At 36.4% G+C, this 17,734-nt stretch overlaps 1 protein-coding gene across 14 annotated transcripts in view; it reads right to left on the bottom strand.

Annotated features, from left to right (window-relative positions):
- CACNB2 (calcium voltage-gated channel auxiliary subunit beta 2) overlaps positions 1 to 17,734 on the bottom strand; it is a 243,719-nt gene that overhangs the window by 19,295 nt on the left and 206,690 nt on the right. For 10 of the 14 annotated variants that reach the window (XM_048061800.2, XM_048061801.2, XM_013172077.3 and 7 more), the window contains 6 exons: positions 15,278 to 15,414; positions 13,524 to 13,600; positions 9,573 to 9,706; positions 6,076 to 6,156; positions 5,702 to 5,760; positions 3,308 to 3,417 (listed from right to left, as the gene is read on the bottom strand). In XM_048061800.2, the coding sequence (XP_047917757.1) occupies positions 3,308 to 3,417; positions 5,702 to 5,760; positions 6,076 to 6,156; positions 9,573 to 9,706; positions 13,524 to 13,600; positions 15,278 to 15,414 (598 nt within the window). Of the gene's footprint in view, positions 1 to 3,307; positions 3,418 to 5,701; positions 5,761 to 6,075; positions 6,157 to 8,901; positions 8,979 to 9,407; positions 9,428 to 9,572; positions 9,707 to 13,523; positions 13,601 to 15,277; positions 15,415 to 17,734 lie in introns of all 14 variants that reach the window. The other 4 variants (XM_066991643.1, XM_048061802.2, XM_066991645.1 and 1 more) reach the window with 2 other exon arrangements.

The following is a 17,734-nucleotide window of genomic DNA, read 5'->3' on the forward strand; positions in this document are numbered from 1 at the left end:
AGATTCAAAACAGAGGCTCATGGCACATCATGCTGTAGCTTACAGACTACTGGGTTGTAGGCAGCAGACCTCCCTCTCCCACTGGGGCAGTCCCATTTTCGAACAGGGAATCAATGTCTGCTGAACAAAAAGGAGAGTGCTCAGTATACTTAAGACCGAAATTCTGATCCCTCTTCCACACCAGATGCAGCAGAAGCTTGACTCTGGGTGTTGTATATCTCAAAAATGTTTTAATTACTGGGGTATGAGCTGCTTTGAAGGTAGAAGATGGGTGATGATGAATATTCCTCTTTATGAAAATAATTTTATCTTACCTTGGTTCCAACAAATCTCCTCTGTCAAAACTAGCAGATATACCACCACAAGTGTTTTTGTTCAAATCAATATTTTCTGGCCTGCCATAAATTTAAATTGAAAATGCCCTATTGTACTTTTAGAGAACTTCCTTTGCCTTCCTGAAGTTTTTTGCCCCATATATTATACAAGCTTAATAGCAACTGAAACAGTTGCTGACCTCTGTTTCTGAGCAGTTCCAATTTCCTGTTACAAATTTGTACATTTTTCAGAAAAAAATAAAAACTAAGACAGAGGATTGATGGAAAACTAGACCACAAACACAACCAAAGACTAAACCGCAGACTTAGTCATGGTACTAAGCTGAATAGTTAACCTTTATACTATTACTTCATAAGCTTTATTTTGCATAACTTCAATTTGTAAATCTAGTAATATTCTCGTAATGGATTTTTTGGTGACTTACCAAGTATAGCATCACATAAACTGAAAATAAAAATTCCGCTATCTGGTATGAGATTGCCACTCACCTCTGCTACTTCAGCCAGCAAAGCACTCACAGCAGTGATAATGCTGTCATCTTCTTTGTGAACCACTGCTACAAGAGGCCACCTAAAGGCAGGCTACAATGACATTTTCGGATTCTGATTCTACTTCTACCTTGATGTACGTTGCAGCAAGCAAGGGAACAGGCTGTAACACTCTTTGACACTCTTTGTATTTTTTTTTTCCCTTTTCCTTTTTTTTTTTTTGCCCTTGCACAAGTGTTTTCCCACTGACTTACCAAAACAGTTCTATTTTCTGATTCCAGTTATTTTATCCTATCTTAGTTTTCCTCCCAATCCACTGCCCCTACATCATCATTTCCCTTTCTGGCTTCCTTCCTGACTGGTTTTGCTCTTCCCATTGTTTCCCCCATGTCTGGAGCACAGCCCCTAGGAGTGCTTCACCAGCAGCTTCAACTTTCCCAGCTCCTACTCTGTAACTCCAACCTTTTCTGTAACGGTGTCTCACCTCTTGCCTTTCTCCCTACTCCTTCAGTTGAACACCTTTAAATTAAACATCTTTTTACTCCATTCTGCACAGCACAGTAGATAATGAAAGCTTATACACAAGTGCCTTCCTGTTTCATTGTGTTTTTCTGCCCTGATCCAATCTTCTGGGGGCAAGTTCTGCTCAGCATCATCGCCGGACCTTGCCCAGCAGGAGCCAAGTCTTTAAGTAATCCAGATACAAAGCTTGGCATGCATTAACTGTGGCTTCTACTATTGCTTATAGGAATTTAGTCATGGTTGCTCATTATTTTCATAAAAATACCAAGGAGCACATAACTGGAATACATTTCAGTTCACAAATTTCAAAACCTTGCTAGATTATTAAGTGTATGGGAGTATTGGAGCTTCCGAAAGAAAAGGTTTTGAGAATTTTTTAACACAGGTAAAATTAATTTTTGTCCTATCTTGTTAAAAGTGACCTGTTTGATCTAGTATTTTCCAAGATAATTTAAAACAATTTTATATATCAGTTAAATTTTAGAACAGTTATAAACAACTGAAAAACAGATCTGTAGCAGGAAATATTAGCTAATAATAACAGGCATCAGTTACAACAAATAGACAGACATACCTGTCTATAAACATTTATACAGAATCAGCCATGTCTTGGATGTTTCCAACTGATATTCTGTCAGCAATTCCATCTTAAATAACTCTAAGATGTTGATAGACTTAAGGTATGGTTTTGCATGAGATAAAGGTGAACAATTCAGAGAGCTTATTATTATTATTATTATTATTATTATTATTATTATTATTATTTGTACATGTCTTGGCTGCATTTATTTTATAGTCTCTTTTCCTGTATATGTTTTTGTGATAGCTATTTTACATGTATGAAAATATTTTAGCATGGGGAGTAGATGACATTCTTTTTATTACTTCATATATTCGTACAGCAGTGTAACCTCATGCTTTGATGTTCAGTCTGGGAAATTAATTCCCATGGTTTCTGCTCATGTTCCATGACTAGGTGACCTCCATCTTTATTACTAATTTTCAGTTCTATTAAGAAAAAAAATAACACTTCATCTCCTTACTACACTGTTTAACAGACTTTGGACACAAAACTGAAATTCACACTAAAGAATATTCTTGTATGTAAAGATATTCATTATGTTACATTACAGTACATTTTATATTTGAAAACACCCAAATTAAGACAAATATGGAAGCCATCAGATTATTTGTAAGTGAAGATTCACATAGCTGAAGACAAGGGTTTTCAGAAATATGCCTTCAAGAAAGGGAAGTCAAACTTCATAAGGCAGAAAAACACATTCTACAAAAGACAGTTATTTTATGCAAATGTGAAACAGTCAATGCTCATATGTGCTCAGAAATTGTGTTATAAGACTAGGGATAAGGAACACATTTGGTAGGGTGAATGATACTATTTCTTGTTCCACAAAATTGTAAGATTTCAAAATATGATGTGGTGTCCAGGAGAAATTAAATTCTCTCAAAAGCTTCTGAGAGAAATACAGTCTTTTAAAGAAAGCCCTAGCTTTGTCTCTTAAAAAAATAATCATAAATTGTGTACTTCAGCACTTTTTTACAGGTCTAAGATATCAGTAGATATCACTACTTGGAACCTCACCAAAGATAATGCATAAAATCTATAACATCCATATAGTTTCAGACATTCTGATACTGTCACTTCTATTTAACCAGAGGAACATCTGCTTAGATTTTATTTAGCCTACGGACAGTTACTTCTTCCCACCAAGGCAAAGAACAAACATGAAAAGTGAACATAAGCAGGATAAATCAAAATCAGCACTACGTGAAGTTTATCTGGTAATGATTTAAAAATGACCTCCAGAGCCAGGATTTCTGAAATACAAGAATCATGATTGTCTCACAGCAGAGAGAAGGCTATTTTTAGCTTACACAGATGAATTAAGAGTAGTGTACTGTACAGCCATTTTTTAGAGAGCATCATTATAGTTACTTACCTAAGCTTGATCTCGTGTTAGATCGCTCTATTATCGCATGCTTACTGGGGTTATTTAATACTGAGCGTTTGGCAAGCGAGATGTCTGCTGTGACTCGTGTAATTGATATACTGCAAAAATAAAATAGAACAGAATGTTATTTATCTTGTGGGGAGAAAAGAGACTCATCTAACATTAGAAGATGTCTAAGACTACAGGAAAACAAGTTCTCAGTGCTATAGTATGCTTTTCACAAAGAAAACAAAAAAGAAGATATTTTATTTAACTACTATTGTTACAAGAACTATTGTAAAGACATCCTCCTTTCTGCATAGCACCAAACTGCAGTATGACCATGAACTGCAAAGCTACATGGATCTGCAGAGAGTGGAGGCATGGACAGGGCAGAGACATGCTGCAGAAGATGCACTTGTCCTCCCTAGGGACTGCAGGCTTGCTGTGGTGAGATCTTGCACCCAGTATGCCCAGCATCAACTCTATGGAGTTTCAGGGCTCTAAAACTCCTAATTCACTGAAAGAAAGTGTAATTTGTCTCCAACTAAATAGGCTGCTTTCTTCTTTCCCTCATTTTGATTAAATCTTTTCAAAGATTTACAACCTGGCTTACCTCAACCATGTGTGTAAGAAATGTAGGGATTTTCAGAGTTAATAGGTGAAGGTAAGGCTCAACAGGCAAGCTAGTACAGCCATGCAATTCTTATCTTTATTATTCAGTTTACTAGCATATGTTTTGTTTTTTTTTAAACTGAGTGCAAGAGCTACCTATATTTTTCCAGAAAGATCCAGAAATATGCTGGCCTCCTGAAAATGGAGACTGCAGCACAGAGAAGCAAACCACAGTAGTGAAGAAGCAAATGAAAACTCTGGGCTAAGTATCTGGTAAGCTCAGTTTTGTGTTTAGGAGAAAACATAAGCCGAGAAAAAAGTGGTTACTTCCAGCTGTTTCATGCAGACCTGCTACATAACTTTCTGCATATTCTTCTTCCTAGGAAAACGATTAACCCAGTTTGTTTTGCTTTCCAGGGTCAAAATACACCCTTTGGCTAAATTCCCCTTTAAACTCTGGTCTAATGAGGTTTAGAGGTCACATTTTTCCAGTGGTGAGGGTTAAATCAGACTGATGGTATTCCCTTGTTCTTCCTTGTATGATTTTACTTGCAATTTAAAAGGAGGAAGTGGATTTGCTAAGAACAGGGAGAGCTCCTCTCTAGAAAGCACGCTCAGATGCTATTCAGCTGAAATGTAACCAAAGAGGTCATTTCCCAATGAGCTTAACATGTGTATATATTTTTCTAAAGCGCTATAAAATATAACAAAGCCAGAAGTTAATACAGAAAAACAGAAATATTTTCAAAATACTGATCAGCAATATCATTTTGAAAATTTAGGCATGATTTAACTTAAGCTAAAAACATGACCAAGTACTATTTCTGGCACAGCTCCTCACAGATAATCCCACTAGCCTTAAAATGAAATCCAACATGTTATCTGTGCTACTGGTTAGTTATCTTTATTTGCTAATTGATGAATAGTACCACATTTTCCATTTTTTTCCTTCCTACCTGCTATAGGAAAATAAAATCACCTTTTTCAAATTCAATTGTGCAGTATTGAACAAAGATTTATCACTAAAAATGACTTTTTAAAATTATTTTAAGATCTGTTAACAACTTTTTAAGTTCATTTTAATATCTTTTGAGATATATCATAGAATCACAGAATATCCTGAGTTGGAAGGGACCCATAAGGATCATTTGGTCCAACTCCTGGCTCCACACAGAACCACCCAAAAACCAGACCATGTGTCTGAGAGCATTGTCCAAACACTTCTTGAACTCCGGCAGGCTCGGTGCCGTGACCACTGCCCTGGGGAGCCTGTCCCAGTGCCCTACCGCCCTCTCAGTGAAGAACCTTTCCCTAACCCCCAGCCTGACCCTCCCCTGTCCCAGCTCCATGCCGTCCCCTCGGGTCCTGTCGCTGTCCCCAGAGAGCAGAGCTCAGCGCCTGCGCCTCCACTCCCCTCATGAAGCTGCAGGCTGCCATGAGACCTCCCCTCAGCCTGCTCTGCTCTGGGCTGAACAAACCCAGGGCCCTCCGCCGCTTCTCACACATCTTCCCCTCTAGACCCTTCACCATCTTTGTAGCCCTCCCCTGGACACTCTGTAATAGTTTTATGTTCTTATATTGTGGTGCCAAAAACTGCACACAGTACTTGAGGTGAGGCAGCACCAGCGCAGAGTAGCATGGGGACAATCCCTTCCCTTGACTGATATAACAACAAAAAGAAGTAGTCTACTCTCCAAACAAAGGGTACATACGCCATTATTTCTTAAAAACTAATTAGTGCCTAAGTAGAACCTGAACTCAAGTAAATTTGCAATGCGAAGTACTTACCGCCCTTCGAATCTATGTTTTAAAAAATCAAATAATGCTTTCTGCATCATATCTGTTACCTAAAAGCAAACAAACAACAAATTAATATTCAAATATGAAACTGATAATACTTGATGTTAATAATTTGGAAAAACCTGTAATTAAAGTTGACAGCAAATCTTGTATCTGAACAATATGACAGGAATATAAGTAATTAATTCTTTATTTGAAATTGGATATGAAATAAAATACTTGACCAGGTATCTAGTAAAAGTGCAAACTGTATATATTTACCTATAAAAAAATGTTATTCAGCTTAATTACTTTTGAATATTCAAATTCACATAAAGCAAAATATTTTTGGCAAAATAAAACCATTCCCAACAATCACGTACCTCATATCCCTTCAAAGAAGGCCCCACTAAAACTACTGGTCGCATAGAAGGCACTACATCATAGGGAGGGATGTGCTCTGTCTGTAAAACAGAAAAAGCTCTCAGCATTGCAGCACCTAGGTAGAATGCTCATTACTTACAATATTAGGAACTCTGAATTTCCAGTGATGTCACCACCAGAGGAATTGTGGACTCATTCACTTTTCTTGAAAACTGGTACTACAAGGACTTCACAGGTATAGGGATTTCTTTTGAAGAAGCTTTTAAATGACTTTCAGTTTTCTTACTACTTTTATGTTTGCTCTGGATAGCTCGAAAACTGTTATTCTGGAGATGTTCACATGTGCCACCCCATAATTCCTGACTGGTTAATTGAAAAGGTTATTTCCAATAGTTAATGACTTGATATGATTGACTCTACAGAGATGACATCTGTTTTCCCAACAAAATTTTATTTAGGCAAATTACAGAGGAGAAAAATAAAACAAAAAGCGAAAGAGAGAAGCCTAACATATCCTCTGTGCTCCAATCTGCGTACTGCTTTGCAAAATATCGTGACAACACTGCAAATTCCAATGGAAGCACTCATAATCTGACTTCCACATTTGCATCCACAATTCACTTCCAAAAGAAAATAAAATAATGACTGATCAAGTTAGTATTTACAGAAAACTTTCATAAACAGAACTTGGGATAGCAACACTTCCACTCTAGGAAGTTCCCATAACTACCCAAGAGTGGATTATGTTAGTACAATATCCACCAAACTACTTACTGATGTATCATGCATGATTTACAAAAAAAACCATTTTGAACTAGAAATGTAAAAAAGATTGCCTGTTTTCAAAGACTGCCAACATTTTTATATTGTTATTGAAATAAAATATAAGCAGATTAAACTGTTTTATTTTCTTTAATAAATGGCTATTCAATATATATACCCAAGAATGACTAATGTTGTTTTATCAGAAAGGGCTTTTTGTTTTTAAGAAAGGGTTTGGTTTATCTTTGTCTAGGGGAAAAATGTTTCAAATCCAAACCCAGGAGCCTGTGGGTGATACGAAAAGATGGTATACCGGATCCATTTTTCAGATGCCTACATAGTACAAATACATCAGTCAAGACTGTAGAAGACAGTCATTGTTCATTGTTTCAGTACTCAACATATCCCAAGATATTTCACAATAAAGTATATACATTCCAAACACAAAAACACAGACAGACATTAATACAGTGACAGCACAAAATGCTACACAAGCAGCAGTCTAAAGCAGTCTAAAACATGGAAAACATTTTGGCAAATGTTTTTAAATATAATTTATCTTCTTTTTGTTACCTGTAGCTTCACCAGATAATTAGTAACATAAGAATGAATACCAGTGCCCAAGGCATCATAAGCATGTCATATGAACTTATCTTAAACAGGGCAGAATCTAACTCAACACATTTCAAAGCAAAACCCTGCAATTACACCGTGCCAGTATTAAAACGCAGCCCTCCAATGTTCTTGCTGATATTACTAATAATCTGATAAATGTATTAGAGTCAGCTCCTAAGAGAAAACAGTTACAGATGTGTAAGTGCTTATAGCATGAGCGTCCTGATGCAATAGATCTTTGTTTTAATGCAGCGAACTCAACTGAAGATACTCGTGCTAGAAGTTAACCAGCTATTTGAAAATTAGGAAAAGTACAGAAGCTATCTTATTTGATGGAATATGGGTTATATTTAAGATCTGTTCTGCTGAAACAGGCTTTATTAATATTATTTTTAATCTTTGCAGCTTGAAGTAACAAAGGTATCAGCAGGAAATTGACTAAGTAATCTAATGGAAGCACATAAGTAATTTAGTACTAGTGAATTTAATATTCTAAGGGACTGGCACTGAGCTATACAGTTTTCACTTGCAGAGTCAAGTTCAGACATGAACTTGGAATAAAAACTAACGTAGTTCAGATTATATACCTTAGTGGTTTCACCATGAATGAGTACTTTGGGATGCCCATTCAATTTTTACTGTAAATGGCAGTATTAGAAAAGCAACTATAACCAGTAAAGACTGTGATATGGAAGAAAAGAGGCCCCACACAATTAAGAGAGATGGAATTTGTCACTATCCAAAAACATGCCTTTTTTGTCCACAAAACACATCTTCTAAAGATGCATTATGCAGATTAGCATTGAGTATACATCAACGTGTTACTCTTCCTTAGCATTTATACTTGGTTATATATATGATTAATGAAGAAATTATTCAGAAGCAAGAAACTGCTGTTGAGTTCCACAGCGGGCTGTGAATGACATGGTGCTTAACACAACCTACTGAAGAAAATACTAATGACTGAAGATGAGAAGGATCCTATAGTATTTAAAGGAGCTCATGAGAGAATAAAATGTTTTATTCAGCTAAACAGGAGAGCATCCAACAGCACTGGCAACAGTGTCACTTGGCACTATTTCTAAGCACCATATACAGTCTGTTGTTACTTTAGATGTGAGTGGTTAAAACAAATGAAGAAGAGCTATGAAGAATTAGAAGATTTAAAACAAAAGTAGAAATGTAATATCCAGTTTCATAGTTTGGTTGCTAGCTAGTGTCTTGATAACATATTCCAGCAAAGATCCTAGAAGCATATGGCATAGCTTGCTGTAACAGGATGCCAATGGCCTAATTCTGCAGTGCTTTGGGCTGTATATGGGGAGACACTGGCTCTCCTGTGAGCCATCAGTACCATTTCCGATAGCTGAGATACTAAAAAAAATCTGACTGATGGAAAGCAAGAACATTTGCCCAGTAATTTATACATGACAATAGGAAAAACTCACAGTAAACTGCCAAAACAAGTCTGCAGTTTTCCACTGGTCTTGTTCATCTGCAGATTTTGCACCAAGTGAATTAGAAGCTGAAATACTAAGTAAAAAATTCAAGGATTTTGACCATTTGTTGTGTAAGTCCAATCTGAGTATCTGATTAGATTCCAAGAATGATTTCAATAGACTGAGTTTTAATGAAAAAAAAAATACTTTGAAAAAGAGATAGAAAGAACAAGCATGCACTAGAGGGGTGTATTATATGTATTTACTAGAAATAAATTCCTCAGATTTAGAAGGCCTTCTAAGTGTGTCTATTTATTCCATCAAAAAGGATAAGTACTGTAGCAGGGTTTCATGGATGCTCTGAACTTAGGACTTTATCTTTTAGTGTACTGAATCCTCTAACAGCTTGATTAATCTCTTCTTTCAATCTAGGATAGCTGCACTGTTAAACTGGGGTAATAATGCTAATGATGCCAGTGGCAGGATAAACATAGGTAATGCTGATATAAACTTACCGATTTCTGCTTCTGCTTAGCTACAGCAGCATGGAAAAGAAACAAAGAACAACAAAGCATGCATGTTATTGGCTTGTCAAAGGACGCAGACAATTAACAGGACTAGAAATGTGACGCAGTGCAGGTGAGCAGGTGGACAAATGGGAGCTTGGAAGTTGGTGTTACCTTCTTAAAGAAGGGCATTCTTTTCTCTTTGGAGTGGGGTGATGTTACACTGTTTGCACTGGGTTTGGGGGAGCGATGGTTTGCTGGAATATCATTTTCTTCTGCATCTAAGCCAGTGGCATCTATGTCTATAGCTATATACAGACAAACAATTCAGAATTATCAGATGACAGGGAAAGTAAAAATAGATTAAAAAGGAAATTAAAAAATAAAGAAAAATCCTGTCCAGAGTAAAATAAAAATTTAAAAAATCAACCATGAATACAAAACACAATAAAACAATGGGAAAAATTTAAAGGTGCAGTACATTAGGATTAAAAAACACAAAGCAGTCTGTGACAGCTACTGTAACATTTTCCTCTGATCCCGTATTACAAAATTAAATCAGACATACACATAATTACTCTTAGAAAACAGAGGGGTGGCCAAGTTTTTTTGTTATACCAGTGTAAATCCAAACTAATCCACTGGAATAAAAGAGACTTGCACCAAAGTAAAAAACAGAATCTGACCAACAACATTTGGCCAACAACATTTGAATTATTTTATAGCGATGAACACTAAATAAAAAAATGTGCATCATCAATTGAAATTTGAAGTGTTACTAGTGTGTACTTGGAAATCAAAAAAAAAAAAGAAAAAAAAAATAAAAATAATTTTTGGAGCCAAAAAAATAAAAATCAGCCTAATAGTGGTACAGTAATATCAATATTTATCTTAGGGCATACTACAACTGGTATTTTTAAACCACTTTAACTAAAAATGCACAGTAGGCATAAGATACATTTATTAAAAATAATATAAACAGACCTACAGATAATGAAAACTAAAAAGAAGAGGTATCAGAAGAGAGAAAATAGATCCAAGTTATCTCAGAGACCTGGATCCTGTGTGAAGAGTGAGGATACAGGCAGAGCAAAATGGAGCTGAATACAACAAACCACTGTTCAACCTCTTTCCCAAAGGAATAAACAGCACTCAAAGCCTGTACCATAAATATAAAATAGCTACCCTCTTTACTAAGTAACTAGCTTGCAAAGTATAAGCAAAAATCATCAGAGACTCAGAAATAAACACATCTTCAAAATTCAAGGCCATGTTATCCTGAAGACAAAGCCCAATGGATACCTGACAACCGAAAAATGAGACACTTCATAAACCTTCTTGTTTACAGCACCCAATCCTGATCTTAGGTACTGTATTAACATTGTTTTCATAAAGCAAGTACATACACAAAAGTGATCCACAAACATGCTGTACAACATCACCCTTGCGTGAAAAGATCTTACCCACCTCTTGACACCCGCTGGTAACAGGCCCATCTTCTCCTGCCATTATCATGCACTGAATGTAACCCTAAATAATCTGTAAGCAGTATCGTTTGTATAGACTTTATCCAAAACTATAATTAATCAGTGTAAACTATTATGAAACCACCTTAGTGACCTGCTTTCAGCTGCATGATGAGTGGGACATCAATTAATACTGCAGCCTGAGCTAATAAATTATGCAACACACAAATATTTCTGTCAAGGCTATGTGCAACTGCTGATTTAAGAGGCACTTGGGACTGCGATCTCCTCCGTTTGAGAGGAGTATATTTTCCCATTTGAATTGTCTACACATCTAATGCCACAATCCCTGACATGCCTTGAGTTTGTACCTCTCCCTTTGAGGCTGACCTTGCCAGGAAAGCCCATGAGCAGATCTGCAGCCTGTTTCTATACTCCTGCTCCTAAAAGCAGCCACAGAAATCACGTAACATTTTCTTCTAGCAAAGCTGTTCCTTCATCCTCTTCATAATTATAAAAAGAACATATTATCTTTTCTTGAATACAGGCCAGCACAGCCGCTATATAAACCACTCATAATAAGACATATTAGAACACCTCCACTAAAATCATCTGTAAAGAAAATTGGGATTGTTAAGTTTTTCCTGTAAAAGAGAAATGCAGCATTTGATCAGCTATCAATATCTTCATTTTTCATTCTCAGTTTTCCCCTTACATAACATCTGTGACAGGTGTGGTTTTTTTTAACTGCCAATTATTTTTAGTTAGCTGATTTATTTTTTTTCCCAAACTCATTTTCCCAATTATCCACATCCTGTTTGGTAGTCACGGAGGACTGCATGGGTTGATTTATTTATTTATTTTGAGTCTTTCTTCACCTTGTTTCATGCTTTTGCAGCACTAGTTTATATTGGGAAAAAAAAAAACAAACTGTAACTCAAAGTCAAAACATGAAGTTAACTTATTCTTGTTATCTTTTCTTCAACTTATTAAATAATTGATGTGTTTGCCATTTATTACACTTTCACAAAGAGGAGGCCTGGGATTAGCAGAAATGGACCAGGTCAGAATTGAACTGCACTTCAATGTCAAGTGAGTTCTTGTCTGTAGCGTTAGTTACAAATTATGCTTCTTTCACCCTTGGTATGTTTTAAGATAAGCAACAAAATACTGCATATCCCAAATGAAAAGATCATAGTATACGCAAACACAATCTACTCATAAACACTCTCCAAATTTTCAATGTAACTGAAACAACTTAAATAGATTTTCTTCTTTCTCCAGAAAACGATGTTTCTGAAAACTACTGTCTGAAGAAATGACTCAATGCAATGAAAATTACAGCATCACTAGCAATCAGTGAGTGGGCAACCTAATTATGCTATCTGTTCTCTTACCTTTAAATTCTGTGCAGCATTCTGAAAATTTCATATGCACTGCTATCTAAGTGGGTTTAGCATATAAAAATATTATAACATTTCATATGCTCTAATTAGAAAATTACAATATAGGTCTATGGACACTTTCTACTGCAAAAATGCAGTCATTGAAAAAGAAGCCTTAACAGTAAATAGGACAGTTAAAGGCCTTTGTAAGGCCACAAAAGATTAATGTGTGTTCTACCAACTTGTGACAGACACATATTAGTAAACTAAAATATATATTTTCTTACAAAAATGGCAGATAGGGAACATAAGTGGAATTTTGATAAACAAATTGCAACTGTAATAAATGTGGTCATTACAAACAAATTTATGTTTTCACAAGAAGGACAGATACATTTTTCAATTAATTTAACCACATGAAGCTACTACCATAACTTGACTGAACTCCTGTCTCTCAATGTCCGTGTAATGCTTTAAAATCTTCAGGACCATTTTAAGATGCCTGCTACGTATGCCAGCTCCATATAAACTAATATGATATGAAAACACTCATCTCAGTCTCTGTAGGCAAGACGCTAGCAATATTCACTAGTATTTTCTGATGTCGAGTATTCCAACTGTCCTTTTTTTCTCTGAGGAGAAGACAAAGATTACAAAGGGACTAATGCCAGCGTCCTACTCCAACTCATGATAAATTTGCTTCATACTTCTTAAATCTAACATAAACAAAGTTAAAATCTGTCTGTTGATGCTCTAAATTCAAAACAATACTCGTGAAGTCTTCTGTCAGAAAAGAAAAAAAAAAAAAATAACCAGTATGCTAGAGTTATGTGAAGCAGATTTTCATCATCAGAACTGTGAAACTGAAAACTCCTGTTAAAAAAATGATGTGGTTGTTGATGCTACGGCAGAGACCTCATGGACATTTTTATTCTTATTGCTGTTTTTTCTCCTCTACCAGAATATATTTCTTGTTCAGCAGGATTCCCCAGACCAAGTCTTTAACTATCTCATCACAAGACTGTCTCACCACTTGATGATTCCTCTGCTATAAAACCTCGCAGGAAAAGCAAAGAAGGAACTCTGTGGATTGCTAAGAGCCTATCATTGCCTAACCTTGCAGACATTAACTCTACTACTTCAAATGAACCCAAATCAGACCAATAGGACAATGCAAACACACTGGAAATAAGAAAAACAGAACTAAAAGTAATATAAATTTTAGCAGATGAAATGCCTGATTCTGTAATCTGAAGGGTTCATGACCTACTCACCAGATGATGGAGGCGTCGATTTTCTGGAACTAGGAACTATATCACCCAGACTGGATGAAGAGTTTCCTCCTGATTTACTGGAGTAAAGCAACAAATTAGTTTGAAGTTTTATAGCTTTCTCAGAATTTATTCTAGCCTATTTTTTACTTGTTTTATAAATGAGCTGCTAGCCCAGAAGCAAACAACATTTCTGACAGTGGTATAAAATATACATCTTACACAAAACGTATGTACATTTTGAAGACTGAGGAAGTGCAAACACCAATCACGCTCCTTGCTCTGCTGTGCAACTTCATTCAGCTACATATGCTCTTACTGTGATCTAATCTTTAATGACAAGTAATATTATTACTTACTACTATAAAAAAATTTTTAAACCAATAAGAATATCTGTTTAACAGAATAATTATTAAGAGTGCCCTAGTGAGACTGACAGTGTGTTTGTCTAATGTCTTTTCAATTTAATTAAGCTGTCTTGGTACAAGGTAGCGCTTAGGTAAAAGAAGTCTGTCCAACGAAGATAAAATGGTCTAAGATTTTGTCACGTTCTACTTTGTGAAAGCCTAACCAAGTGGTGCAAATGGAAAAAATATTTTAGAAACTTTATTTTTGTTACCGTAACGCACTGAAATGAATGTAAGAACCTATGTTTCTCTCTTCAAACAATTAATGCGGCAGTACTAGTTGATACTTCCTCTATCTTAAAATATTTATAATCACTAAGTAAATTTATTTGTAGTAGGACAGCATTATCTCCAGTGAGATGTTCTGGAGAACAGAAGCTTTTACAATTTGGGAAGTGACCAAATCATTGGGTCAGATGTGGCTGCATCAGAAAGGCCAGGAGACGAGTAAGGAACCAACTTCCTCCTGCTGAGGATGGGACACTCATACAAAAAGCATTTCCCAGCCAGTAAAGACAGCTGACACTGCAGCATCCTGGTCTCCTCCTCTTGTTGATATGTTCTTCAGACACTGCTGCCCTTCCCATTGGAGCAGAAAAGCCTTTCTGACTTGCAAAAAGTTTCTCAGATGTTTTCTCAGCTCCAACTCAATCCCACTCAAACATAGTAGTAATATTTCTGTATCCTATATACTCAAGGAGAAGCAAATGGCATTTGTTTCTCCATATGTTACTTTTTGATGGAAAACTACTGTATTAAGCATTCCATACAAAGATCATGGTATTAGATCTTACATTATTGAACAATACAGTTAGATACTGAATCTGCATTTTTATGTCATTATGGCTGCAGTCAGACACAACAAATGAGATAGAACAAAACATTTTTCTCTGACAGCTAAATAACAGCCACTGGCTTCACTGTATGAAAAAAAAAATCATATTAACATTCTCTGTAATTTCTGAAATCATCTTTAAAACGGTTTAGTACATATAGTATTGTGAAAAAAATATAACGTTGTAGAACTTAGGGGGACTGATTTTTAGCTCAAAAATTGTGCTTGCACATAGCAAATGTACTAACTGCAATGTGTATCTGCAAATACTGTATGAAACTAAACCAGAATGAAAATCACAGGCCATCACAGACCACCACCCTAAGCACCGACCTGCACTCTGCAATGGCAATGACATTATTAATCGTATACATAAATATTACTTTTTTCATTGACTCAACATTTTTGAAACCATCGATTTTAACAATTAAAAAGATCTACAGCATACACAGCATTGATTTCCAAAATAACTGCTACAAGCAGTGCTACTACTTTTAATGTTTTGTTGTTGTTACCTGGAGTAGAATTTCCCTTGCTTTGCCTTTTGTTCATGCTGCAGCCTCATGTTTTCTAGTTTGACTGGGCTTGGTATGAATCCTATTTCACAGCCTTCTTTTACCAACCGTCCTATCCACCAGTCATTATTAAATTTCTACAGAAAAAAAAAAAAAAGAAATAAAAAGTCATGTACTATGAAATTACTGTATTTGTGATCATTTTGTTATTATTTTTAACTTGCAGCTAAGTCATTTTATGTAATTCTTCCCTGCAGTTAATCATTGTACTATGTTATTATGGCAATGAAGAATAGTGGTAATGTTCAGAAATACATTAAAATAATTATACCTTCCAAATTATTAAAATGCTACAGTACTTAAGCAGAAACTTTCCCTCACAAAACATCATGATTCTCCCTGGCTGTTAATTCCACCCATTTCACCATCTTTATTTCTTTCTGCTTCACAGTCTTTTCTCTTCATACATTAGTTTCTTTTGTTCTCCCTTGATCTTTCTTCTCAGTGGACACCAGAGATTTCTTCTGATCTGCTCCTATCCACTGCAACAATTTTTACAATCTATTTTTTTCTTACCGTATTAAACTCAGTTCTGTACTTTAAATAAAATACCACTTCTCAAACTCTACTGCTTCTCTGAACTCATTACTACCTTCTGAAATATGACCACATTCCACTTCTTATATATCTTCTGCTACCTACATACAGCTCATGTGATCTGTATGTTAAGCAGACAGTGACAGATACACAAGGAATGGATATCTTTGGATAACTAAAAAAATTACAATTATACAAATGCACGATATTTCAATTAACTGAATTTCTGCCATTTAAGTATGAGATAATGAGTGCTCCAATTTAATAATATTTATTCATACACGTTATTGGGTTTACGTGGCAATGGTTTGGTAGCAGAGGGCTGCAGGCATGGTCTCTGTGATCAGAGCCCAGCAGCTGCCCCATGTCAGAGCAGAGCCAGCTCCAGATGGCTCCAAAAGAGAACCATCACTATCCAGAGCTGAGCCAGGGAGTGATGCTGGGTGAGCCTCTGGGAGAGCAGATTTAAGGAACGGGGGGAAAAAAAATACAAACTGCTGTGCAACAGCAGCTTGGAGAGAGGGGTGAGAGCCAACACTGTTGACCCCAAGGTCAGTGCAGCAGGAAGGCAGGAGGTGCTCCAGGCATCCCCTGTGGCCTGTGGAGAGGCCCCTGGTGGAGCAGGCTGTCCCCCTGCAGCCCATGGGTCCCACACGGAGCAGATCTCCACGCTGCAGCCCGTGGAGGAGCCCCCGGTGGAGCAGGTGGATGTGGCCTGGAGGAGGCTGCGACCTATGGAGAGGCCCCGCAGGAGCCTGCTAACTAAAGACATGCATGTGCGTTTCAAATACACTGTAAGACAATATAGGTAGAAGAAGACTATAGTAACTGAGTCAACAGAGCTTGCCATTATATGGATCTGGCCTACGTTATACACAAAATCTGCAAAAGTAGTATCGCTTAGCTTGGTAAAAGGAAGAGACAGATAATTAAAAAAAACACCACTATATTAAAATCTGAACAGTCAGTACTTACTAAAACTGTCCTATAGTACAACAGACAAAACTAGTCAATTTAATTAATAGAAGTACTAAATCTACAGGAATTTTTTCTTCTTACAAAAATAAAAGCACCTTCTTACAAAAATAAAAGCATTCATGCTTGCAAAGTCTCAACACTAACTGCTGTTGTCAGTATATGAAAAGGAGGATAAGGTAGTTTTATGAGAAAGTAATACCGCAGATGACACTGCCTAATGTTACAAAGCAATAACAGAAATTTTGGTAGTGATGTGTCCAGCTCTCAAGGTGCTGGCTGAGGTGAGTGATTCTCTTTAAGACAGCTGTGCTTGGAGAGCCAAGTGAAATACAAAGAGGAATTAAATGCAAAGCAGAATTATGCCCATGAACTTAAGCCCTGAAAAATTCAGGATTGACTGTGATGCAGGACGTGTTTCTTCATACAGGAAGCAATCTGTCATCTTTATATGTACTGAGTTTTAATGACTCTAACTTAATAATAAAAACAAATTTCCCTCATATTTAATCAGTGCAGTCCTCAAGAAAAAATGAGGTTTTCCTTGCTTGAGCCCTCTTAGCAGCATAAATTGGAGAAAACTCCTCACAGACAAGAACAGGACAACATCAATCCTACATTGCTGTGCAGTCAAACATCACGGGAGATTGTCATAGTGTTGTTTTTTGTTGTTGTTGTTTTTCTTAAATATTTGTGATGTGAAAAGCAATGCTACATTTTATAGCAGTGTATATAATATGATTTTTTACTTTCATCTGCAGAAATAATTAAATTTTAGAGATTTCAGTTCTCCCTACGTTAACTCTAGGGAGCACCAAAATGAGTGAAGGAGCAATGTCTGGTTGGTTACAGAGCCTTGGAGATCAAGCAGGAGAGGGCCACTGC

This window comes from Anser cygnoides, chromosome 2, assembly GCF_040182565.1.
Source record: "Anser cygnoides isolate HZ-2024a breed goose chromosome 2, Taihu_goose_T2T_genome, whole genome shotgun sequence".
NCBI classification, from domain to species: domain Eukaryota; kingdom Metazoa; phylum Chordata; class Aves; order Anseriformes; family Anatidae; genus Anser; species Anser cygnoides.